This window comes from Cheilinus undulatus, linkage group 10 (genome assembly GCF_018320785.1).
Source record: "Cheilinus undulatus linkage group 10, ASM1832078v1, whole genome shotgun sequence".
Lineage (NCBI taxonomy): Eukaryota > Metazoa > Chordata > Actinopteri > Labriformes > Labridae > Cheilinus > Cheilinus undulatus.
Window position 1 is genome coordinate 7,528,816 of NC_054874.1, and position 26,249 is coordinate 7,555,064.

The following is a 26,249-nucleotide window of genomic DNA, read 5'->3' on the forward strand; positions in this document are numbered from 1 at the left end:
TAAGTCTCCACTGAGAGGGATCCTGACTGAACTGACAATAAGAACAGACATAATAATCTTCACTGAGAATATATTTTTAGTTTGCCTGACTTCATCTGACTAAGCTAATCCTCTGTATAGTCAGTACATTTCAGACACAAGATTTAGCAGCTGTCGCTGTCAGAGTCCTATGGATTTAATGGTGTATTGTCCCTGGGAGGCCAGCAGATTCCTAAAATAATCAGACTGACTCAACCTTGAAGCCCTACCTCTCTGCCTCATTGTATCCTCAACAAGCTTATCTATAAAACATGGCAAAGGGAAAAATAACTACCGATGTCTATATAATCAAAACAGATCCTGTTTCTCTCCCTGGCATTATTACAAAAACAGAAACAGAATTGTAAAAGCAGGACTTGGAGTAATGAAAGTCAAAATCAAACATTTTCCTTTGGATGCTTCCATAAAAAAAAAAGATATAAAATAGTTATGATGTCACACCAGGAGGCTGCCAGTGATGTGGAGCCCATTATGTTCAGTGAGCCTCAGCATTGCCCAACATTCCTTCAGAGGAAATGCAGAAATTTCTAGATAAGTCCTGGCTGCAACAGAAAGACTCACAGTGTTGCCTTTTAAAATTACACCTCATTAATAATCCATTATGTTGTCTTTAATGCACATGGAATCACTGAGTCACTTGTAGCTAATGCATGGTGTTACTAAAGATAAAGTCGGGTATTATCAATAAGATCAAATGAGAAAGTTGCCTATAGAATCTGACCTCTTTGATTATTGATATGATACAGCGAGGTCATGGAATCCAGCAGCAGGAAGAAGATATCTAATGAAGAGACATGTTCAGAGCATGAATTAATTTGTCTTCCTCTTCTTCCCCCTCTTCTAATTGAGCCTGTGCATGCACGATACAGAAACTTAACCTTCTGACATTCTCTTTGGGATGTCTGATAATTAGGGAGTGGGCAGGAGGAGGCCAGGGCTTTTTGGATGGAGACCTATGCAAAGCCTTTTCATTCATTTTCAAGTCAGATGCTAATTACAAACTCTTTATTCTGCTCCATATTTGCTGTGTCAGCTGCAGCTGCTGAGAATCAATTCCTTGCCTGGTTTGGTCCATGTCGAGGCATTTAGATGTAGATTAAATATCCATGTTATGTGAATTGGGTCGTGACCTGTTTGCCTGTTAATCACAGGGCATCAGTAAGCAGAAAGGAGTGCAGGCCTACTCACAGAGTTGGCGGGGCCCCTGATAAACCCAGAGAACGGGCCGTCCCCAGCTGTGATTTATTGACAGTATCGATCTGTAGCATTGGTGCTAGCACGAGTTCTAGCTAACAGTTACCTCATTTCAGGGCTGAAAAGTGTGTCAAACTACAATTGGGTTCTGATCTGGAAATTATTTGTAACACTTTTTGACCATTTTCCTGCTCATTTATGACTCATTTATGCTCCACTTTTCATCAGTTTTGCCAAATTTTAGACAATCTTTACATCCTTTAACCCATTTTGCCAAATTTTAGCCAATCTTTACCTCCTTTTACCCATTTTGTCAAATTTAAACCCTTTTCATTACTTTTTCTTAGCCCACTTTTCCCACTTTAATACATTTCTGCCACTTTAACCTAATTTGCTACTCTTTTAATCCCATTTCACCACCTTTTTTACATTTTCTGTTGCTTATAACACAATTTCCACTTTCCACTTATTTTTGCCTCTGTTTACCTAATACTGTCATTACTGACGCCTTTTACCCATTTTAAACACCCATTTTTGTCACATTCTACCCATTGTCACCACGTTATACACATTTTGCCACTTTTCTGTCATTGCTGCTACTTTTAGATCCCTTTTACCACCTTTTCTGTCTATGTTTGCCACTTTTCATTTTTTATTTGACCACTTGAAACCAATTGGTGCCACTTTCAACCAATTTTTGCTGCTTTTAAATTGTATCTGACCAGTTTTTTTCACATTTCTGCCCCTTTTAGCGATTTTTGCCACCATTTAATCCTATTTGGCCATCTATGCCATATTGAACCCATTTTGACCACGATTTATTTCTCATTTTCCACATTTTCTGCCCATTTCTATCACTTCCGTCCCATCGTAGCCACTATTTAATCATTTTTTACCACCTTTTCTACCAAGTTGTGCCACTTTTAATCCAATTTGGAGAGCATTTAATCCGATTTAACAACATTTTCCAACCATTTTTGCCACTTTTAACCTATTCTGGCCATTAATTAATCTTATTTCACTACCTTTCTGCCCGTTTCTGCCTCTCTTAACCCATTCATGCCACTATTTAACCCTTTTACAAAACTGTTCTACCCATTTCTGCCACATCTAGCCCATTTGGGCCACATATTAACCATTTCTTAACTCATTTTCCACCCAGTTGTGCCACTTTTAATCCATGCTGCTATTTAATCCCATTTCCCCATCTTTTCCACCCATTTCTGCTTCTTTTGACCCATTTTTTTCCACTTTCTGCCTAATGATTCCTCCATTGACCAATTAATGCCACTACTAACCCCTTTTCACCATTTCCCACCCATTTGTTTCACTATTACCTGTCACTTTTCAGTATTCTTTTTATATGTTTTTGACATTATACACCATTTTTTGCCACGTTTTAACCCCTTTCATCAGATTTTTTTCTGCCCATTTTCCCCCTTTGAACACATTACTTGAAACTTTCACCCACTTCTACTACTATTTAATCCTATTTCACTGCTTTTATGACCATTTCTGTCCCTCCAATATTTTCCACATTTTGCCCATTTTTGCCTCTATTAACCCATCACTGCCTGTTTTAGCTGACTGTAACTAGAGTTCACTATTTGTTTTGCCCATTTTTGCTACTTTGAACACATTTCTGTTCCTTTTAAATCCCATTTCACCACCTTTTCTTCTTATTTTTGCAATTTTAATCCATTTTTTTTAAGAAAAGGGGTTGAGATTTTTAGGAAGTTTTAAATTACAGCATGAATGAAAAGAAAACATGTTGCTTTGGTTCAGGTTGAAAGCAAAATGGTTATCACAGCCTGTCTTAACAATGGACCATGATGTTGCTGAACTCTGTGAGCCCCCCCCCCCCCCCCCTTTTATCCCTCCTTATGGGCAGCCTTGGAGGAGGGTACCATATTTACTGAGTGCTCACATACAAAGTGACTTTTTGACCTCCTTTGTATGACAGCACATGCTTTGGCAGCTCATTTGCATAGAATGGCAGTAAAGTGATTTAGCTGAAGGTGGTTCTTTGTGCAGAGGTTATTCATTTAGTCCAATTTAAGTGGAATCTCTCAATATTACGTGATTGTTTTTGTAATATTTTAAGAGCCTTCCATGTTGATTTGTTGCATGCCGTTTAGTAGATTTACGGTGCAGAAAGCATTCAGTTTTGATGGATGACTAATCGTTTATCACCCCACTTTTCCACTGACGTTATAAGCTTCCCATCTGCTTGGCGTGCTGCTCTGAGATGCAGCGGCGTGCTCAGCATAGACAGTGCCACTTCCAGGTGTTAGCCACGCTGCTGTTTGACCTCCCACGTGAAGCGAAAGCGGCTACTCTGTTACAAGATAGGAGCTCCTTCTTTCCCGGGAGACGCTACACCTCCCTGTGCCTCCCAGCCTGTGTGATCAGTCGGCTCACACATACACATACACATTTATTATGCTACTTTGCATGAGCGCTGGAGGAAGCCCCAGGGAAATCATCCTCTTAATGCATCTCTGATGCAGACTTAATGAGAATTTAGCACATCATGGATTTTCAGCGCTTGGCGAGTCATTCTTTTATTAGGTTGACTTCCTTTTTATCCCACTTTCTGGAATTCTCAACAAGGTTAGTCTGCAAACAGGCATACAGACCCTTAAAACACACAACCACATAACACACACATCTGATGTGCTTTATCTTTAAAATCGTTAAAGTAGTGGCATTAAAGCCAACGATTCCCCTCAGAGTGGAGCATCTTGTTTGGCTCCTCTCCTTCCCTTTACGTTTTGAACTCTTTTGATTCCTTTTCTCCAACAGCTCACTGCTGGACGGCCTTTAAAAAAGGAAGCACAGCCTCTCCTCTCATTACTTTCTGTAGCTTCCCTACTGTTTGTCTATATTTGGATTGTTTACAGGCTCCTGCACCTCTTGCCTCCCTCCCACCTTCCCTTTTTTTCCAGGCTCCAGGGAAACCTGCCATCGAGGTGTCTCACTTCCTGGAGTGGATGAGCCTGGAGCCCCAGTCGATGGTTTGGCTGCCTGTCCTGCACCGTGTGGCTGCTGCAGAGTCGACCAAGCACCAGGCCAAATGTTACATCTGCAAACAGTGTCCTATCAAGGGCTTCAGGTAGGCATGCCAGTGTGGATAAATAGACTGATACTTGCATGCAGAAACACATGGGAAAAAGTGTTTTTAATGGTATTAACAAATGCAAAGAACGTGTGAAGGAGGATCATATATGCATATCCTAAACGTGCAAATCAGTTTGTTTTGTTTTTTTTTTTAGCTGGATGAATCCTTTTAAGCAAGCATAAAAAACTTAATTCTGCAAGTTTTGAGAAAAAACACACAAAACAGATTGATTAGATTAGACTATATCAAACATCCAGATTTTATGGAATGAATTTTGTGACAGAAAGATTCAATAAAACTTTTTTGGTATCAAATAAAAATAAGCATTTGAGAACAGAAAAATGTAATCCAAGCAGTAAAAGTTCACATCAGCAATTTAGAAATTGCAAACAAATTGTTAGTCTTTAGATTTTGAACATCTATCTTTTTGTTCACATATCCTGTTTTTTTCTCTCTCAGTGATCAGACTTTTGCTCTCACTCCTCAGTTTTGCATTTGCGCTGCCTGATCCCTTGTTTGCTTTTCTTGAGTTTTGCATGCAGTTTTGACACATGTGTCCCGTGTGGGCTGGCTCACCTGTGCTAACACTGAGCTAATAGTTAACCAGTCTGGCCAGTTAACACAGGGGGGCTCAGATGGGGGGCTTTAGTGCGAGTTGTTCATAATTCAGCAGTTCTTTAGCAGTTAGTTATTCCTGAAAATAAGAAAACAGTACTGATATCAAAAACATGAGCTCATTAGGAAGCGAACACAGGTCCCCTGAGTGACAGTCACCTGCGCTAATAGCTGATGTCATAAGTCTTTTTAGCCTAGAAACCAAAGACGACACCTGAAGTGGCTATAAAAAAATACAACATGTATGTGCATGAAACAACAAAACATCTAGTACTAGCCTGACAAATAAACATGTTCTACTTAATGAAGCATAAAAGATTCAGTCACACTGACAAAAAAATAGTCCACTCGTTTCCTTCTTAACTTTCCCAGACTTAAATTGAACAACAACTTCCGGAGCATCTGGAGTGAGTGTGCTGTCACTCAAAAACTTGTTGGCCAATAGGGATACACCCCTGGAAAGCCACCCCACACGTGACATTTGTGTCAAAACTAGGGGTGTAACGGTTTACAGACCTCACAGTTCGGTTTGTGTCTGGGTTTTGGGCTCATGGTTCGGTTCATTGATGAAATAGAAAAAGTCCAAGATTTATAATCCTAGGTGTTCCTTAATTTTTTTTTTAAACATTCGTGCAGCTTCTACTTAAAAAAAGTTTGAAATATGCATTTGAATCAATCAATACTTTAATCCATCTAGAGTTATTAATAGCTATAAGTGATAGCTGATACAGCCTCTGATATATTGAACAGAAAGCAAAAAAGAGGAAAAACAAAAAATAACAATATACAAATTAAAATACATGCTTTTTAGAGCAATGTTTTATATTTATGATAGAAAAATACATAACACTGCTTTCAATCAAAAGTCAGAACTGAAAGCAAAAGCTCAAATAACTTAACTGTTTTTAATAAACAAAAACATAGATGTTCAACATTTGAAGACTAATAATTTGTTTACAATTTCAAATTTGTACTCTTTGATGTAAACTGTTATTTTTGCTTGGATTTCATTTTTTGGTCCTCAAAGTCATTTTTTTTGTTTGATACCAAAGAAAACAAAGACAAAATTCATTCCATAGATTTGATTTATTACATATACTAGTATAAGACAAATCAACAGACATTACCAGATTGTGAGTTATTATGTTAATAGGCATTTTTAACATCTTTTTAACATTTTCTTTGGTTTGTGAATCAGTTAAAACACATATGCTCTAATATAATTCTTTTTAGCTTTCCACAATCGTTATTTTCTGTTTTATTGTTCTCATCTTTGAACTTGAACCAGCTAATGCTTCATACTTAGGTCCAGTTTGCCAGCGTATACCTCCCAGCTACAGTCATGTACAAGCCTCCGTTTATTAATCAACATTCAGAGAGGAAAATGATTATTGTTTTATTACTCAACACCAGTATCAACAATCTATCTGACAGTTAGGGAGAAACTTCAGACTGTTACCTTTAAAAAAAACACCCAGTTTGTGCTTGTACTCATGACATTTTACATATTTTGCCTGGATTTTTGAACAGTGTTACCCTGACATCTAAGGGGTTGGTAAAATCATATTAATTGTGATATTTAAAACTCCTATGAGGCCCAAATGCGATAATTCTAATAGTTGCTGCTGCTTTTTGTTTGCCTGTTTTCATTGCTCAAGCCATTTTTCACTAGCTGTAGATTTCTGACAGTCAGATTTGATAATTATAATCTTAGAAAGCACAGTACTTCTCATTTCAGGCATGCAGCCGCAGCCCTGACCAGAAGCATGACGTCCAAATTAATATCGCACAAATTTGAGTGTTCAGATACCGTCCCTGGTTTTATGTAACTCTCTTCAGCTTCATGGCACAGCAAATTTTTCATCCATGTGTGCAAAACAAGCACTGAAATGCTGAATTCATGTCCTTTAACTGACAGTGGTTTGCAGACAAAATAGAGTAATCTTATGGTGGCTGTAATGAACGTGTTTCAGTCTAGAGCAGAAGGATGTTTGTAAAATCCTCACTCACACATATACACACACTCTCAAACACACAGTCCTCTTTCCTCTGCCAGTTCTCCTGCAAACATCAGTTCAGACTCGCTGTTTTATTGATCCTGACAGGTATCGCAGTCTGAAGCAGTTCAATGTGGACATCTGCCAGACATGTTTTCTAACTGGCCGCACCACCAAGGGAAAGAAGCTGCACTACCCCATCATGGAGTACTACACGCCAGTAAGAGAATCATTATCTTCTGCTTTAACTGCATACAGATTCCACTCCCAGGGGACAAATTAAACCCAGTTGGACTCCAAAAAAAAATATTACCACTCCTGATTCCTGCTGCCAAACACAGATTAGCTCCCTCTCTACTGCGAGGTCTCCATCATCTCTGAGTGCGTACAGTCATATACACTTAGAATGCTATTGCCATAGCTACAGTATGCAGAGATTGAGTACCACTCAGCAATATGATCCTTTCTGGCTCACATAAAGTGCTATTTGGAGCACACAGTCTGCTCTAAACCCCAATAAAACCAGGGTCTTAAGCGATTGCACGCACAGTCTCAGAAGTGGAGTTAATTCCAGAGAAGTAGCCGTGGCAATGTAGCTGAGAGAGGCGGGGAGGGTTGGGAGATAGTGCCAGATTTAATCTCAAATCAATTCTTGCCTGTGAAATATGGCACAAGGCCATCTGTACAATGATTTCTTTCACCGGACAATATTTTATATTAACCAGCTACATTTTTTCACAATGGCAAGGCAGGCAGACAATCATAGATTTCTGCTGTGATAGGAGAGGATGGAAAGGAGCGCGGGAGAGAGAAAATTGAGGATTTGAAACTGTGTAAAAGAGAAGAGCAGCAGAAACTGGAGGAGAAAACAGATGGAGGAATAAGTCCCCCTAAAGTCCAAACCAGAGCTCAGACAGACTGGTCACTTTTCAGATGAGGTCATTTTGCTGAAAGCAACATTTTGGAGCATGCTGAAGCTCTTGTTATTTGTCTCCTGCTTCTTCCACCACCCACCTCTTCCCCTCTTGTCTCCTAAATCACACTCCAGACAACCTCAGGAGAGAAGATGAGGGACTTTGCCAAGACTCTGAAGAATAAGTTCAGATCAAAGCAGTACTTCACCAAGCACCCTCAGAGGGGTTACCTGCCGGTGCAATCTGTGCTGGAAACGGAGAGCTCTGAGACGTGAGTCTGACACAGAAACACAAACACACATATATCTCTCTGTTTTTTCATTCTATCATCTGTCTCTGTCCCAGCTCTGCTCTTTAATACTAATCATCATGCTCTGACAATTTCGGGCTTTCTGCGGTGGGTTAAAGGGGTAGCTCCGTGTTCAGCATTAACAGGATGTTATTCCTGTGATCTCAGTCTGGTTGGGCACTGTGTTCACATGCACAAGCTTCACCCAGAGGGAAATAAAGCAGAGATAAGACTAAAAACGCGTGAGATCATCAGGAAGAAGAGCTCAGGGCTACGATGGCACATGGGAAGATTAAGCATGATAGGGTCACCTTTTATAACCTTAAACATTAAATGAGTTTATGGGTGCTAATACACTCACACAGAGCCGTGATTACACTGCAGAGCTAGAAGATAAACGGATGAAAGTATTAACAGTTACAGCACCAATTATCCCAAATATTATTGTGTACATATATGAGGTAAAAATATTTGATAGGTCAGCATTTTTCATTAGCATGTTGAAGAGATATCATTAAGTTGAAGAGATGGGCTACACGGCGACACAGGGGTTAACGCTGTTACCTTACAGCAAGAAGATTCCTGGTTCCCTTCCTGGTCAGGGTCTTTCTGTGTGGATTTTGCATGTTCTTCTCATACATGCATAAATTCTCTCCAGGTACTCCGGCTACCACCAAAGACATACTTGTTAGGTTAATTGGTGATTCTAAATTGCTCGTAGGTGTGAGTTTGAGCGTGCCTGCTTGGCTGTCTACATATGTCAGCCCTGTGATTGACTGGTGACCAGTCCAGGGCCCAGACCAGTCCCCACCCCTCCCAGCCCAATGACAGCTGGGGTAGGCTCCAGCCCTCCCCCATGCATGGATGGATGTTGAAGAGATGCACTGGTTGTGAAAATTACAGCTGATACTGATACCTCTGAACGACAATTTAGCCGACTGTTTATACCAGGGTTTTTTTAAGTACTTTTTTAAATTTAAGACTCCTACAATGCCAACATTTTCTCTTTTGTTTGACCATAAAAACAGATGAGAGTCCGTCCAAATGGCAAACTCTTCTGTCTCAGTAAAAAAAATCTCTCATTTGATCCAGAGGTTAGACGTAATAGGTGACAGCACTGAATAGATTCAGCAAAACCTCTTATGGCTAAAATCACTACTTTTCAGGAAAAAAGCACTCTAGTTTTCACATTGTTTAATAGTAATTTGTCATATGCAGCATTATGTTCAAAATGTTTTATTGTTTTAAAAATTTTAAAACCCCGGGGCGCAGGTGGCCAAGTGGTTTAAGACGCCCCATGTACACAGACGGCCCAGGTTTGAATCCAGCTCGAGGCCCTTTACCGCGTGTCTCTCCCCCGCTCTCGTCCCTGTTTCCAACTCTATCCACTTCCTCCTCTATCAAATAAAGGCACAAAGATGCCCAAAATAAATATTAAAAAAAAAAAAAAAGTAAAACCCACTGACAGATGTGGAAGGTAACCCTGCAAAGGTTGGATCTGCCAGATTCCATATCTGTCATCAGGCTGACCCATCTTTCAAAGTTCCAATCTGAAAAGATTGTGCCAGGTCTGATAAGCATCCTGACCAATCAGAGAATTTAGTTGTACTGGAAGCTGGGAGCAATGCTGTCATGATTGGCTCAGCTGTAGCTATATTAGCATCAGTTTTATCAGAAGTGGACCAAAGTTCTCTTGTAAATAAAGAACAGCCCTGAACGCCTGTTGTGGTTGAAGAGATGACTTTGCTCGTCTCCTAACCTTTTTCAGCATGATTTTGTTGTGATTACAGGCCAATGTAGTTGAAGTGTAAGCCGGTATATACAATGGCTTCTGGTGGAATAATTAGCTTAGGTGTAGCTGAAGTTTGTTTTTATCTGAGCTGGACTGCATTTCTTTATTAACCCTCTGAGGCCAGCATTAAAAACAACCTTTGAACCATAAATCATAGACACTTACTTGTTTTTTCCTTTAAAAGCCCTCTGTTGTGCCGTTGTAATGATGCTGTCCATGTAGGCCTGAACGATTTAGGAAAATAATCTAATTGCGGTTTTCTTTCTCCAATATTGCAATTGCGATATGATGTGCAATTTTTTCTTAAGCACCTGATCTTAGGTTTCTTGCAACAAACACAAGCAATAAAGCATTCTATATTACAATTAATACAATATTAGGTAAAACCAGGGCTGAACATTTTCAAAAAATATCTAATTGTGATGATATTGACTTGTATTTTAAATTGTATAGTAATTGTTGTATTGAAGAGAGTCATTTTTACGTCATTCCCATCTTTAGTAAGAAAAAAGCACAAAAAGTAGGATTTTTGTTGACTATTCTAAAAAAACAAAAAAGCCACTTGGACGATTGCATAAGTAACGTTTATAACGTCTCTGCAGCAAAAAATAGTTTTAAATTTGTATTTTAACGCAAATCTCAGGTTAAAGAAATATTGCATTGTCTTCAATTTGTAAATTGTACTAAGCCATATTACGATTTAATTTAGTTTTTGATTAATTGCCCAGCCCTATGTCCATGCCTTCGTATCTCTTACAGAGGGTTTTCTTGTCTGACCTTTTGGGGTCTTTAAAGATTAAATCCACACAGTAACTCCAATATTGAATTTCTTTTTATCAATTTATAATCAATTTTCAACCGTTCCTTCAGTTAGCAGCTAATGATGTCGTCATTATGTCTGCTTGTATCCCAGAATGCATTGTGATGGGCTGTGAGAACCAATGGCTAGTCTTGAAAGTGGTTTCAGACTTCATTGTAACCATGCCTGAATTGTCCACGCTGAACACCATGCCAAACAACATATGTGCACAGACTTCGAAACTGCAGAAGAGAGCCTGAGTGACTCATAACAGAGAAAAAGAGACACAGAGAGGCTGTGACGTGTCCCTCAGAGTCATGCGTGGGTGGCATGGCATATTGCAGTATTTTTCTCATTAATGCAATAATGCCAGGTCCAAATTAATTCTATATCTAGCTGAAATGGAGCTTACTTCTTTTGTTATACTCTTTTTAGAGTATTTTCAGCAAAGTTTTCAAAATTAAGGACAACTCAAATAAGTTTTAGTACGCCTGAGAGATTACAAGGATATTAAACAGAAAGGGAACAGGATTAAAATATGTCAACAAGAGAGAGATCTGAAATTTTTCTGAAATGTTTGATACTTTTACCTCTCCATGGCTGAAAAATCTGGAGGAAGAAATTTTCTAAGAGGTGAACGTCACTCTTTGAATTTCTTATAGAATTAAAACAAAGGGAATCAAGTGAGTGTCTCCACAGAAGGACAACTCACTCTGGCTCTGAGGGAAGGAGATGTGGAGCTCATAGTTCTAATAAGAGTTTTTAATAATAAGGTGCAGCTCCTTGAGTGTGAAGCTTCAGCACATCCTCTTCAGAGTAAGAATAGACAGTGGCAATGAAGCGCTCCAGTCTAAAGGTCTTTTATTCAGTGGAAAGAGTTTGTGATTGCTTCCCTCAAACTGGTACTGCATTACCAACCCTTATTTAAGTGTTTTTCTTTAAATCATTTAAGCATTAAGAAAATGTAAATTTAGCTTTTCATTTGGTCCACTTTGCATATGTAATGTCAGCATTCACAATGTTTTTCCGAGCATCAGATGTTTGCAGCATCTTTTCTGTGAGGCGTCATGGAAATCTTAATAATTCCCAGGATTTCAGTGTGGGAGCTCTACTATGACTTGCATTAACATATTGATGTGCCACTGCTGGTGTGGAGTGCTGACTCATGTCCCCCTTATATAAAAAGTTCTTTCCAAAGATGCAGACTCCAGACTCTCCTGTGGTTTAATCAACATCACGGCATCATTTTTTTAAACTGTAAGCCCTTCTAAATGAAAAATCCTCATCTGCAATGACTCATATCTAAGCTAGAGTCAGGCTGTAAATGGAAATCCATGTAGAAATCACAGGTACCTCAGTCTAGACCTGCTACATTAGAATGTATTTTTGCATCCCAATAGAAAGGTTTCCTTGTCTAAGTTGCCAAAATATTAAGACCTTGATACTGTTAGATTTTACTTATCTTAAATAGAGATGTCCAGATGCTGATCTTTATAAAAATGCATGCCACTTTTGCAATACCCTCATTATTACCCCAGTGTCTGCAGTGGAGAAAAGCACTGTGAAAGCAATAGTGCAATTTCCTCAATGAACATTCTAGGGAACTAGTATTCATAGCTTTCACATGATGTCACAAACCAATGGACCGTCACATGGTGAGCAAGAAGGGCTTCCTACAGATGTACACTATACAGAAGCTGACATCTCGGGTGACTCCTACATATTTTAACAAACATTTTACTGTATCTTTTTGTACAATAAGAGAAAGTTTTAATTCAGCTGGACTCCACAGAACTCCAAATAGTGGATTAATGCTATTAGACACTGTGCCATCTAGGCTACAACAAATTTCTGCTGCATGGAAGATTCACAAGAGCACAGAGGCTTCCAAAATTTTCAAATGGCAGTTTGACACAACCAGGACTCTTCTAAGAGCAGCTGAGCAATCGTGGGAGAAGAGCCAACCACTGAAGAACAATCACTGCAGCACTCCTCTGATCTGGGCTTTATGGTGGAGTGGATGGATGGAAACCTCTCCTGTGCAAAGTACATGAAAGCCCACCTGGAGTTAGCAAAAAAAAACCTCCATGCAAAAGCCAAGCAGGCTTTCACATGTTTGCACTAAGGAGAGGCTTCCATCTAGCCATTCTGCCATAAAGCCCAGATCAGTGGAGGCTGCAGTCATGGTTATCCTTCTGATCTTTGGTGCCTCTCTTTTGGTGCACTCTATTTCAAACTGGTCCACTGTCCAAAAACCCGACAAAAGGCACATTGGTTTGCTCTCTATCCTGGGAGCATTTTGATGAGTTGGTAAGTGCTTATTTAGCATAAACACCCAGGCATCTCCTGTAAGAATTAAAGAAAATAAAAGCCAATTTGAGTGAAATGCTTTTAGTGGGAAGCTGCAACTTCAGGAAATGTTTGTTTTTATAAGAAAAACTTGACACAGCACAAAGGCAGCCCCTTGTTACAAAAATTTAAAAAGTAAAATAAATATTTCTGGATTGAGAATACAATCCAGATCACTAAAAACAATTACTGCACCAACAATAGACCTTAATTAACCATGATTATGATAATGCATCAATGCCAACAGCCTTAATCAAAACAAAATATGCTTGGTATTGGTATTAAATCAGTGGTTCTCAACTTGTCAGGCATCAGGACCTACAACCAGTGCCTTAAGAGGAACGGAGCAGTAGTACATATCTGCAGGCAGCAGATTCAGGACCTTAGCTCTAGGACCCGTGTTTTTCACATTAGCGCCACCCAACAAAGTGGTGGAGCATTGCAGTTACACAAGTTGCAGCTGTTTATGGGCCGCAGATTCAGGAACGTAGGACCCGTGTTTTTTGTTGGAGTTGTCACAACTTTGAAAGGCAGAAATCAAAATTTCACTTGAAGTACTTTTTTATGTTCTAAGTATTTTCCCTTAATTTTCTATTACTGTTTTATGCATGTTTAGTTGTGTAAGCCATTTTTTTCCCTCTTGAACTCTCTAATTCCTTTATTATTTAATTTTACTTGTTTTACTTTAACAAGTTTTCATTATACTAACTTTATTGTTCATATAAACACCTCATCCTGAAGGATGTAAGAATACTTAACTCTGTGCCCCACCCTAGGGTCTAGGGTCCCAGATCTACGGTCCTGAATCTGCAGTCCTGTAACTGCTTCCTGTGAGCCTGCAGATACACCCTTCTCGAACTGTGCCCCAAATTTGAAAGACATGCATGCATCGTTTTTTACTCCATTTTCTTGAGACAGCATGGAAATTTGCTAATTTATCAAGGAATTTCTTCAAGAAAAAAAGTTTTGTTATCCAAAGAAAGAATATACACACATTAAAATCTTAAGATAAATACTGATATTTTATTGTCATCGTAATGTATGGCTTTTGTGTGGGTACATTAGGGCTTCTGTACATTTGCCACATGTTTATCTGGACACACATTTGCGATCCTGTGGAAAGAGCTTTGTGAACCACTTTTGGGTCCCAACCCGCAAGTTGAGAACCACTAATTTAAATCAGCAACAGTATTGAAAAGTACAAAAATGTAATGAAATGCATGAATTCAAAAGCTGCTTCAAGCGAGAATGAGAGAGCTGATGTATATGTGCAGTTTTGAGGGTATGCAGGTGGTTTAGGTGATTCAAATCAAGAAATTAGCCAAACCTGCTTCCCTAGGACCTAAATCTATGTTGCTGTGGTATTTGTTTTTATTAGAAATGCACCAAAGTAAAAACAGGAATCGTGGCAGACCTATCCTATGTTCATGAATAAAATTTTCCTCCTCTGAGTTAAAGAAATATGTGTGAATTAAAGTGAGTTTGACCTTTCTGCACCCACACAGTCATGCTTGCAGAATGTTAAAAAAAAAGCACCAAAGTGAGGTATTGATGCTGGCTTTTGTTGTTCCCAGGCCGTGCTCGTCACCCAAGCTGCCCCATGCAGACACACACAGCAGGATCGAACATTACGCCAGCAGGTATGTAGCTCTCTGTGACTGTGCTATACATCAAATCATTACAGCAAACACTCCCCCTCTCTCATTTTCCTTTCTCCTAATCAACCTCCTCCCCTCCTCCTTCTTTATATTCACTCCGTCTCTCACCCTCCCCTGCTCTCTCTCTCCTTAGTATTCGCCACACACTGATTGAAGTATTGATTTGAGCATGCTGTGCACTGTAATCCAGCCAGGGTAGAGACCAAACTGCCCAGCAGTTTCCTTCTTGCCTGCTCTGCACACAAACACGCCGCTGCACAGAAGACGAGCAGTTTGTGTTTGCCGTGTGTGCGTGGAGGTCAGTGGGGCTCAACGTGCCTCGCAGCTTGTCACTTGCTAGGGCAGTGGGCCCACTGGTCACCTGGGAGCTGTTGGTGTGGATTAGCGTCTGTGTGACAGGTTATAAACAGGGCACAGCGCGGGACTCCCACACTCCTGGCAGCTCTGCCCACAGTGCTGCAGAGCTGAACACGCACATACATCTCCGCTTAGCCTGAGGAGTGTGTGGATGGTGCTGGGTCTGTATATATGTGCCATGTGGATTTCTCCCCACAGGCTCACACACTGCCTAAGACCCTGCCAAAGCAGTGGGAACACACACCAACAAGAGAGCAGGCACAATTGTCCTCTTTACCCCCTTATCTCTTCTGTTTTTTCACCTTTCTCTTGTTTCTGCTCGCCTTTTTTTCTTACCCTTGCTCCCTCTCTCCTATTGTCTACCACCCACACATTTGTTTTTCTTTTTTTATCTCCTCCCTCTCTCCTGTAGACCTTTCTTCTTCTCCTTTCTTTAACATAATTTCTGTTAGATCTTCCTACGTCAACCAGTTTGATGCTAATTGCAGTGCAGTTAACTTTTAGCTGCTTTTGCATAATGTCAGCCACTCAGAGCGATATGAGCATATCTAGAATGATAGCGGAGCTGCCGACAGCCTTTAGTGGAATACAGTGAAAGCAGAGAAATGTGTTGTTTTCAGTCATCCTGAATAAACTCCACACAGGGAACGCTGCTAGAAAATATTATCAGGTTCTCCAAAACGTACCAAGAGAAATAAAGGGATTAAAGAAGGAAATTTTTTTTATTTTATTTATTTTTATTTAACCTTTATTTAACCAGGAGAACAACCTCAATGAGATTAAAAATCTCTTTTTCAACAGTGTCCTGGCCAAGACAGCAGCAGCACACTCAAAGTTACAGACAAACAACAAGTAAACATTCAAGTAAAATGTCAAACAACAGTACACTGACAGAGAAAGCAGCAAGTAGCCTAATTGTTAAAACCAGCTATGATCAAACACATCATTCAAAGCATTTGCAGTCAGATCTGACTGCCTCCAAGTCAACTAACCTCCTCTTAAAAGCTTCCAATGAGACCAGTTCACTAAGTTTGAGGTCTTTCTGTAAGTCATTCCAGGCAAAGGGAGCAGCAAATTTAAAGGCCTTTTTCCCAGCTCAGTTCTGACCCTGGGGACAGACCATAAAAAAAGATCCTGAGATCAGAGATTCTAAGTTCTAGAGGTCTTCGGACTGATTTAGGTCAGAAGAATAGCTTTATAGATAGAATATACAAGTGTTTAAGTCTACGTAAAGACAAAGAAGACCAACCCACAAATTTAGGAAGCAGTGTGGCTCAGCGGAGGCAAATCATATCCATATATGTCAGGGTTGTCCCAGAGGTTATACTGGAATGTCTCTCATTTTGAGGGTTTTTATTTTGGCTACATAGGTTGAGTGGGTCAGGAAGTGGTGGACAGCCATTAGGAATGAATGGGTATGGAGAAAAGTTAGCACGTTAAAGCTCTAAATTAACCTCTACACTGCAATTATCATAAGAAAATTACTAAATAAATTAAATACAAGACAAGACATTAACCTGAGCACACAGCCAAGACAACACAGGCGTGGATTAGGGACAAGTCTGTGAATGTCCTAGAGTGGCCCAGCCAGAACCTTGACTTGAACACTGTCAAATAGCCCTGGAGAGGCTTGAAAACAGCTGTCTTTGGCGGTCCCCATCCAGCCTAAAGAAGAATGTCAGAAAAATCCCCCAATCCAGGTGCAAAGCTTTAGGCTGTAAATGCAGCCAAAGCTGCTTCTACTAAGTAGTAAGCAAAGAGTATGAAAACTTAATCTACACTCAGTACCCCATTATGACAAAGTGAAAACAGAATTTTATAATTTTTTGGCAAATTTATGACAAATACAAAATTAAAATATCACATTGACTTAACCCTTTAAAGCCTCATAACTCAAATAATAGCCAGAAAATTCTTATTTTTGATAAGTTTGAAGTTTTTTTTTTTAAATTATTGTGCCATGCATACAATCATATGCCCAGCCCACATGAGCTTATGGGACACCAAGAATTTGAACAAACCAGGATCAGAGAGCATAGTTCTTTCATCATCATAGAACAGAGAAGGAAGATGGAGACAAACTAAAGATGAACTAATTAGTAAAGTAAAGTATCTTGTCTTCTTTTCCAGGCTTTTGACACAAAGTTAGCAAGTTTGAACACATCAAACTTAAACAGCCATTCCAGTTTTTGCTCATCAGACAACTGCAGAATTTCAGGATATTGACAAGTCCTTTTATAAAGCAATATTTCTATTATCATATTTGGTGCAGTGCAAAATAAAATGGGACTCACTTTCTATTTCTGTTTCTAAGATTTATTTTTTGTATCACATTTGATGCATTAGGGTTTGTTGGCAACTGACAATCCACTGGACGACATTTTTATCTGTTATCTGATAGAATTTAAAATGTTTTAGAAGTAATTTAGCATTCATGTTGTCGCTGGTGACTTTTTGCACATTTTGCATTACAGTAATTACGTGACTGTGCTATCAGAACAATTCAAACAGTTTCTGAAAGCTGAGGAGGTGTGCTTCATAGCCAACATGTTGTCATTATGGTAATTTCACCTTTTTTCACTAAAACTAATGTCAAATTCCCTTTTTTGTTCTTCATTTTTAACAGAGGTGGAAAAGTACTTGACTTTATTTCTTAAGTAAAAGTACAATTACTTTGGTTAAAATGTACTGAAGCAGAAGTAAAAGTACTGCTTTATAGATCTACTCAAGTAAAAGTAAAAAGTAAGTCATTTAAAGTTTACTCAGAGCATTGGGTGCTGAGTAGCTACTTATGATCTCTAAGATTTTTAAGGTAAAATATGATCTTTCTTTAATGTGCAATATCATTGAAAGAACATGGCTCTCCACCAAGTTGATTATTATAAGGTTTTCCTTAACCTAAAGTGAAACGCAACAGGATGAAATGGGGAATCATTCCCTTGCTGTTTGTTACTGACTGTCATGTTATAGAAGTCAAACTCAAAATCATTTTCTTGTTGTTGGCAGGAAGATTAGACCTCGTCCTTTTGGTTTTAGTGTTTATTTTTTACTCAGTACTTAATGCTTTTTTAGAAAATGTAACAAAGTACAGTACTTCCCCCAAAATATACTTAACTGAAAGTAAAAGAAGTGATTTTAGAAGCATCTTAAACTGTTAAAACACTCCTATCACATGTAGAAAATTGTAAATAACTGCCAGATATTGGAAGAAGTTGAAAGTACTTGTGAAAAATGAGCAAAGGCACTCACTCACAGAACATTTTTCTGGGCCTTTTATGGTTTCATGCATCAGGCTGCAACATAACAACAGTGGTAAAAGTGAAGGGGTGAAATCTGAATACTCTCTGAATGAGCTGCACGCTTCAGCAGATGTGAATCGACGTTTATTTTCTAAACCTGATTTTTGATAAGCTAGAAAATGAGTTTGGAACAAAGTCACCCAGTAATGTTTGACTCTCTTATGCCGTTTAGAAGCTTTCTGACAGCAGTGGAGCTCCACATCACAGCGGCACTCCTACGCTGTAGGAGGTCAGGCCTTCTCACAAGAAATATCGCCTGTAAAACAAATATAGAATTACGTCTTTATCATCATAGAAGGGGCTCAGCATAGGGTTTGTAATACATTTGTCTACTTCTATAACTCATACATGAATAAACGTTATGTGCACAAGCAGTAATTAACTCAGACAAAGCTGTCATTTATGTTAAGAATAACATATTGTCACACGTGCTGCAAGAATACAATAAAAGACAAATTAGAGTAATTAAATGTAAAAGGCAAGTCTTTTTTCTAAAGCATATTTCAGCAGCAAGGCCATTCAAGGGGTTTTACACATGACATCAAAAGCACCAGAACAAAGGGAAAAAGAGACATTATTATAGGGAATTAATGATTTAAGCAAACAGTAAAGAAGGTCGAGAAGAGAAGATCAAATAAAGACAGAAAAAAGCTAAAGTATTAGACATTAGTAAAGCACAGACATAAAAGATTCAGTTCAGTGTTATCAAATATGAACACATTTCATTATAGAAGACAAGTAAGCAGGTGCGTCTGCAACCTTCATTTACCTGCAGTTTTTCTGAATACACAAGGCATGTTTAGTTCTGACTCCAGTGACGGACAGCAGATCTGCACACATGCTTCATACCGTCATAGCAGAATTTTATTTATTTTACCTTTTGTCTGTTTTTTCAAAAAGCATCACAGGAAAATAGTGACACAAATAAATGAACAAAGGACACAAAATATCAAAACAAGATAATGACATATTACAATAATATAGGGGTGAAACGGTGTTTGTAGGGAGCCAAAATGATAAAAACAACATTTCTGATAAAAATGAGAGTATAAATAGAAAGAAATTAATGAGGAAAAAAAAATAAGGAACAATAATAATAAAGAACACAAATAATACTAAATGATGGTAATAATAGTAACTAGTTGTGATAATGATTGATAATAATTGTAAATAAATATAGAATAACAATAAAATGTTGATGTAAATGTGATTATGTGCTTAAAAATAGATAAAGCAGACAAAGAAAAAAGAAAATATTGTTTATTTCTACTATAATAGGCTGCAAACATGATGTAAACAACACAGAATGATAAACAATATACAGCAGGGGTCTTCAAGTACATTTGTATGAGGGCCAGATTTAGTCTTGACAGAGACTCTGGGGGCCGGACTTTCAAAAGAACAAATATCAAATAAATATTTTGGTCTCATAAACATATTATTGTATTAGTGTTTGTATTTTTCTTTCAAAATGCAGGAAATTTTTAGGCATTACCTGTGAGATATACCTCTATTATTCATAATGCAGGCCAGGGAGACAAACCCACCCATAGAACTGGCCGGACCCCTGAAAATCCCAGAGAATGGTCCCTCCTAAATTGTGATTTAGCACCCATACTAACTCATTTAAAAACTTTTTAACACATTTTTACTAATTCATTCATCCATTTCTGCAACATTTTTTGCTATACTCTTAACCCTTTTTTGATCATTTTTGCCGCTTTTAAACCAATTATTGCCACTTTATGCCCATTATAACCCCTCTTTAACCCATTTTCACAACTTTTCTCTTTTTTCTTTACTCTTGCCAACTTTTACCCATTTGTAATACTTTTTTATCATCTTTAACCCACTTTTTGCCATTTTAACCCTTTTAAAACCACTTTTCCTGCATGTTTTATCCCGTGTCTCTCTTTTTTACAATTTTTTTGCCACTTTTCATCCATTTTTTAACCCATTTTCTTTATTTTTCCCCCTTTTTTCATCTTTTTCTTTCTCAAATTTTTGTCACATTTAACCTCTTTTCTCCACTTTTGCTGCCAACTTTTGTCCCTTCATGCCACTCCATGACCCATTTTGACACATCACTCTCTGACCCCCTTTTCCCCACTTTATCTGGCCATTTTTGCAACATTTCTGCCAACTTCAGCCCATTTTTAAACATATTTTTTTAAATATTTACAAATACAGGCTGACAAGTGAATTTCTGTGAAAAAAGATCAAATGTTAAGTCATTCACTGACATCTCCTCTTCCTCCTTCTCTGACTTTAATGATCTTCCGGGGGCCAGACAGGAGGCTTTGAGGGGCCTGATATGGCCCTCGGGCCGCCAGTTGATGATCAGTGATTTACAGTATAATATTTGGAATAAATAGAATATTGTCACATGATTAATCCCAGATTAAAGAAAGGATTGAAATAAAAGAAATTTGACACTAATAATGCCTTTCAATCCCTTGCAGCAGCATTTTCTGCTTGACTCAGTCACGAGTAGGTCGTCTGCATCTGCTACGGATCATGTACCTTTAGGCTCTGGCTGGGGATACTGTCTTATCACCCTTAAGATTTCTGCATGTAATATAAATCTGCAAAGAGAAAGAGGCCAAATGCAAACTATGCTCTGCTGCACCAATAAACATACAAACCACTACAACCATGTGTTGTCTGACTGAAATTAGGAGCTTTTTGGGGTGTTTATCACAGGGTTTATGACCAAGGCTCCTCCTGCCAACATGTACATACTGCTCTTGTTGGTGCCTGCCTGTTTTTGTAGTTCTTTTATTGTAAGGCAAAAAGATGAAAGGCACTTTTTTAAAAACTTTCTCCCCTGCTTTTATCCTACTTGCATTAAAATGAGTATGAGCATTTGCAGCTTCAGACACAAAGGGAGCAGTGTGAGGACACTGATCTGAGCATGGTCATAATAAGATGAGACAGTCCTTATTAAAGCATCGGTGAGTGTTTTATCTTCAATCTTGCTGCACGCCGAATTGACTTCAATCATCTTTTCCTCCCTCTGTTTCAATCTCTCTGCACCAGCTGTCAGTTAAAGAATCACATTTCTTATTTAATTCTTTCCTTGCATTAATCGTAACTCACTTTGAACACTAATAAAAAGTCAAGCTGGTATCAAAATACAGGACGGCTCCACGGGCAGGTCAGCATCTGAAAATCTCCCCCCTGGGATGACACAGACAGGTGTGTGTGCAGGAGTCTTTGAGTGTGTGTTTTTGTGTCAGAGTGCCCTTCAGTTTGTGAGGGCTGTACTTGTTAAAGCATGGCAGTAATGTAGCTGCTGTCATCTCAAGGGAGATAAAGTTTTTGATGTTTAGGATGAGTAAAGTCACATCTGTGGGCTTGTCAAACATAGAGACAGCCTCTCTCTCTCTCTCTTGTCCCTCACCCCTCCCCCTTTTTACAGAAGAAGCTCAATTCTTCACTATTTCACAGAAAAGAAGAAGAATATATGTAAAAAAAAACCCAAATCTGTGTTGCTATTCTTCTCCTTGCTGTCTCTGGTTTCTCATTTCCTTCCACATCTACTGACACTTTTACAGCTTAGCACATATTTACACATGACATCCCCCCACACTAAAGAATCCACTACTTTCTTTTACTCACTACCCTTTCTTTTCTCATTTGCCGACAGAGACTTAGTGGATGCGCTCTGACGAATAGCATCCCAGACTGAATTATGAGTGGTCTGGTTCACAGGACAGGCCCTACAGTCACAGGACATGGATGAATCCTAAAAATTTCTCAGTGGTGCGGTCCCATCGGACACTGCAGAGAAAGAGGATGTAATGTGGATGTCTCCGACAGCCTCTACATCACCCCCCCTCCCTCTCTACACCCCTCACTCCTTCAGCTGATGACACTGTGTGAAAGATGACAGCATGGGGTGGGTCTGGAGAAGCTGCAGTGTAGATTTAAGACTTATCTTTCATGTACCACACATGACTGTTATGCATACATGTAGGCAGGACAAGACTCCCAGCAAATTTGCATGAGTGAGACGGTTCTTCATGTGGGTTAATTACCTCACTTGAAGGAGAAATCCTCCCTTTGATCATCGAACACTTCAATCTGTAATGTGGTTTTAAGTAGACTGAAGCAGCATGTGGTCAACCCAATTACCCTCCAGATTGTCGAAAACTGCACCTTTGTTAGATTCTGTTTCTCCTGTGGTGATTCTACAGTTGGCTGGGGCCCTGGGTGGAAATACACCAGGAAGCCTTCCAATCACATACATAACCATTATGTTAGAAATAGTCTGACACCAACAAAAATATTGTAAAATGCCATGAGGTCGAAGGAACAGCCTGCAGAGCTCAGAGAAAGGATTTTTGCATCTAGGGAAGGTTACGAAAGAATTTCTGCTACTCAAGGTTCCCCGGTGCACAGTGGTCTCCATAATTCAAATGTAAGAAGTTTGACACAACTAGGGCTGCAGTAATCGATTTTTTCTGTAATCAGGTATTCCATTGATTCTTCCGGCGATTAATCGAGTCCTCTAATAAGAAATATTGCATTTTTTTGATCAGTCACTTTTGCTTTTTCAGGAAAAGTAGTACTGGACAAATGAGAAAAGAAGCTGGGCCCCTCAAATAAACTACTTCTACATTAAAAATTGGTATTTACAGATTCTCTAAAGAAAATATATTTTACAAAGTGCAATGAAGTTCTGACCGCAATTTACATTCCTTAAAGTTACAAGAAAAAGAAGTTATATAATGACATTAGATTATGCCATATTTGGGGTTTTAGGGATCCTCTCCCAGGAAGTTTTTGGTGCTTGAACTTTATTTCTTCTATTGTAGTTATTTATATTTTCCAATTTGCCATGAAAGTAAAGGGACACTTGATCATTTTTTAAAACCTGACCTTGGTGAACCTTTCGATTACAGGAATATGGTCTGTTTTTCAAAGGGGGTTCACTTTTAACTTTTGCACATTTTTGTTTTTCATCCACTATTAAAATCTGACCTTTTAAGATCATCAGTTGACATGGAGAACACTTTTAAAGGGGTAATGCTGCTTCTATGACCTGACTGTATGATGATGAACTTTAACCTGTTTAGTCTCAGTCACTGTCGGTTGCAATAGTGTGTTTCTATTTAATTGGTGTCAATTTATTTTCAGTATAAGTCTTATCAAATTATTTGGTATGCTGAAGCTTTTTGGAAAATATGCTCGAATCAAGATGTCAGTGTCCTGAATTTAAATAATTTATAATTAAATGTATAACGTACACACACCAAAGAGAGGGAGAGAGCGAGAGAGGGACTCTAAAAAACAGGACTTTCATTGTGATGCCTGACAGTGTTCTGTGAAGTAAAGCTAAGCACCTGTACAACCCACCTGGAAAAAGTACACATCAATATTGATTGTTTTTTGTTGACAAACTCAAAACATAACAGGCCCACAGACACTTGTTCTTGAAACAGATGTATGTATAAACTATCTATTATGACAGTGTATTGGGCCACTCTTAAAAAAAAAAGGCAGTAAAGAGGGTCCTTCAGTTTTCAAGAAGAAACTCAAAATTCTCAGGCTTCAAAAACTATTGATTCAAACACTTAAAATTCATCCACTGTTTTCACTTTGGTTTCTTGTAATTTTCTGACTTTGAAACTTGACATTTTTTAGATTTTAATGTCAAACTTTAGGACTTTTTAAACTAGGATATTTTGATTTTTTTTCTTGTTTATTTTGACTTTTTAAACTGAAATGGTGAGGTCGTTTGCTTGTAAACAGACTTTATAATCTAAAAAAGATTATATTTTCCCCTCCAAATTTGCTCAAAATTTGAAAGGATCCCCTTATTTTATTCTATCTTTTAGAGCAACCCTAATACACTGTCATACAGTTTGTTGCAAAGCATGGTTTAAAAAATACGTATGTACATCTAATATAGACAATGTAAGAGCAGACAGAGTCCTGCGCCCCCCTTGAAATCCCAGGTTGGGGTGGGACCCCATATCACCTGCTGGTATACTTCCTGTTTCCTTTAAATTGACAGCTATGACATGATTAGGGGAAGCAGTTAAAAGTAGTGCCAACCCCTGCCAGCGTGAGGTGTTTTTACTATTACCAGCACGTTCTAAGCAGTGAAGCTGAAGTGGCAGCCTGCAAACACAATGAATGGGGATGCATTGGGTCATGTGCAGTGTGTGATTGTGGCAGCTGCATGCACTTGTGATAATGACATTGCATATTAGCACTTAACACAGGTATACAAGCCATCCTGGTGTATAAACCACAGCCAACTTTTTACACGAATAAACAGGTATCAAAGTGTGGGTTATACACTGGATTTTATGGTAATTTGCTTCTGCTAACCCTTGCAAATTGGAGCCCTACTTTTTAAAACTAGCTGCAGATTTTGTTTCCCAGCCTTTAACACACTTTTGTAATCTTTATTTGGTCATTCCACTTGAATAGGTTCTTTGCAAAAATGTCACGCGGATGTGGAGAACACCCCTGGGGGTCAAGAAGACATTTGAACTCAGGGAAATGCTTCCTAAAAGGCCATGTTTGAGCTGTTTATGACTGTACATAGGATTCAAAATGCAATAATCTAAACATTCTTAATTCTTAAGCTACTTTTGTCTGCTGAAAGTAGTGAAACATTCAGGCAAAAAATATATAAACAACTCACAGAGAAATGGCAGCAGGTAGTCATTCAAAGTCATTCAAAGCCTTTGTCTAAAGCCCTAACGAGCCATTTATGCATGCTTATGTGGTCCAGTTCCACAAAGCAGTTCAGTTTGGTTCAATACAGTTTTGCACATAAAACTCACGTCTCACCCATGTTTCCTCAGCTGATGTCTATCCGGCCTCTCGCGTTGTAATGGGAAATCTGTCTCTTTTTAGAGATCAGATCATCTGGCTCTGCTCAGTAGAGCTGGTTGTTTGACTCCCAAACAGCTCTTCATTTGGTCCCAGTTTGGCTTTTAAAATGTGGATTAAATATCGACAAACGATGGAGGAAAGGAAACTGGCTCTAAAACGGAAGCTAGCCATCATGGCTAACATTTAAGAGCTGTTTTGTAGAACAGGCCTGTTCATTAAGGCACATCATCACTTCGTTGCTAACCCCACAAGGTTTATTTGGTTGATAGTACATTACTGTTACAATAAAAAACATGTCCGTGAAAAAAATGAGGAATTGTTTAGATGTGAAAGGGGCTCAGCTAGCCTCTTAGCTCAGTACAAGACGCCATGCTAGGTAAAACATTTAAACTGGGCTAAAAATCATTTTTTAAAATTGCAGGGATCATACTCAACATATGTAGAAACTTTCTGATATTAAGTGCAGTGTGCAGGTTCATTCATAACTGTTAAGAACTAACTAGCTTATGGCTGTCCCCCACCTCCTGACCCCCAATGGATATCCAGGATCGCGTGATTGCAAACAACCTATGGAAATTAGCACATGTCCTCTCACTGTTGAAGTTTGAAGAACAATCGGAGCCTGAAATCTGATTCATGCTCTTGAGTTTTGCAACAACAATGACTCCATAGAGCAGGAATTTAATCCAAAACAAAGTTGATGCATGCTGTTTAAATATGATGTTTACAGCAAACACTCAAACCCCAGCACAAAGAAATCCTGATTTGCAAACAGTGTTTTTAACAGTTCCTTGTATATTTAAAGATTACGGGTTTATCAGCCACTAAAACACTGAGCCAAGCAGCTGCACAGCCAAATAATCAAGGTGCAAACTCTAATAAAGGCAAAAAGTTCCACATTATAGGAGTGTTAAAAGGCCATGTTATATAATTAAATCAAGCTCAAGTACTCAAGTTTATTGGAGCTTCTC

At 38.7% G+C, this 26,249-nt stretch overlaps 1 protein-coding gene across 3 annotated transcripts in view; it reads left to right on the forward strand.

The window, feature by feature from the left end:
• Nucleotides 1-26,249, forward strand: part of drp2 (dystrophin related protein 2) — a 368,464-nt gene that overhangs the window by 315,475 nt on the left and 26,740 nt on the right. For all 3 annotated transcript variants that reach the window (XM_041797456.1, XM_041797458.1, XM_041797457.1), the window contains 4 exons: nt 4,182-4,348; nt 7,075-7,186; nt 8,015-8,151; nt 14,684-14,749. In XM_041797456.1, coding sequence (XP_041653390.1) covers nt 4,182-4,348; nt 7,075-7,186; nt 8,015-8,151; nt 14,684-14,749 — 482 coding nt within the window. The remainder of the gene's footprint in view (nt 1-4,181; nt 4,349-7,074; nt 7,187-8,014; nt 8,152-14,683; nt 14,750-26,249) is intronic.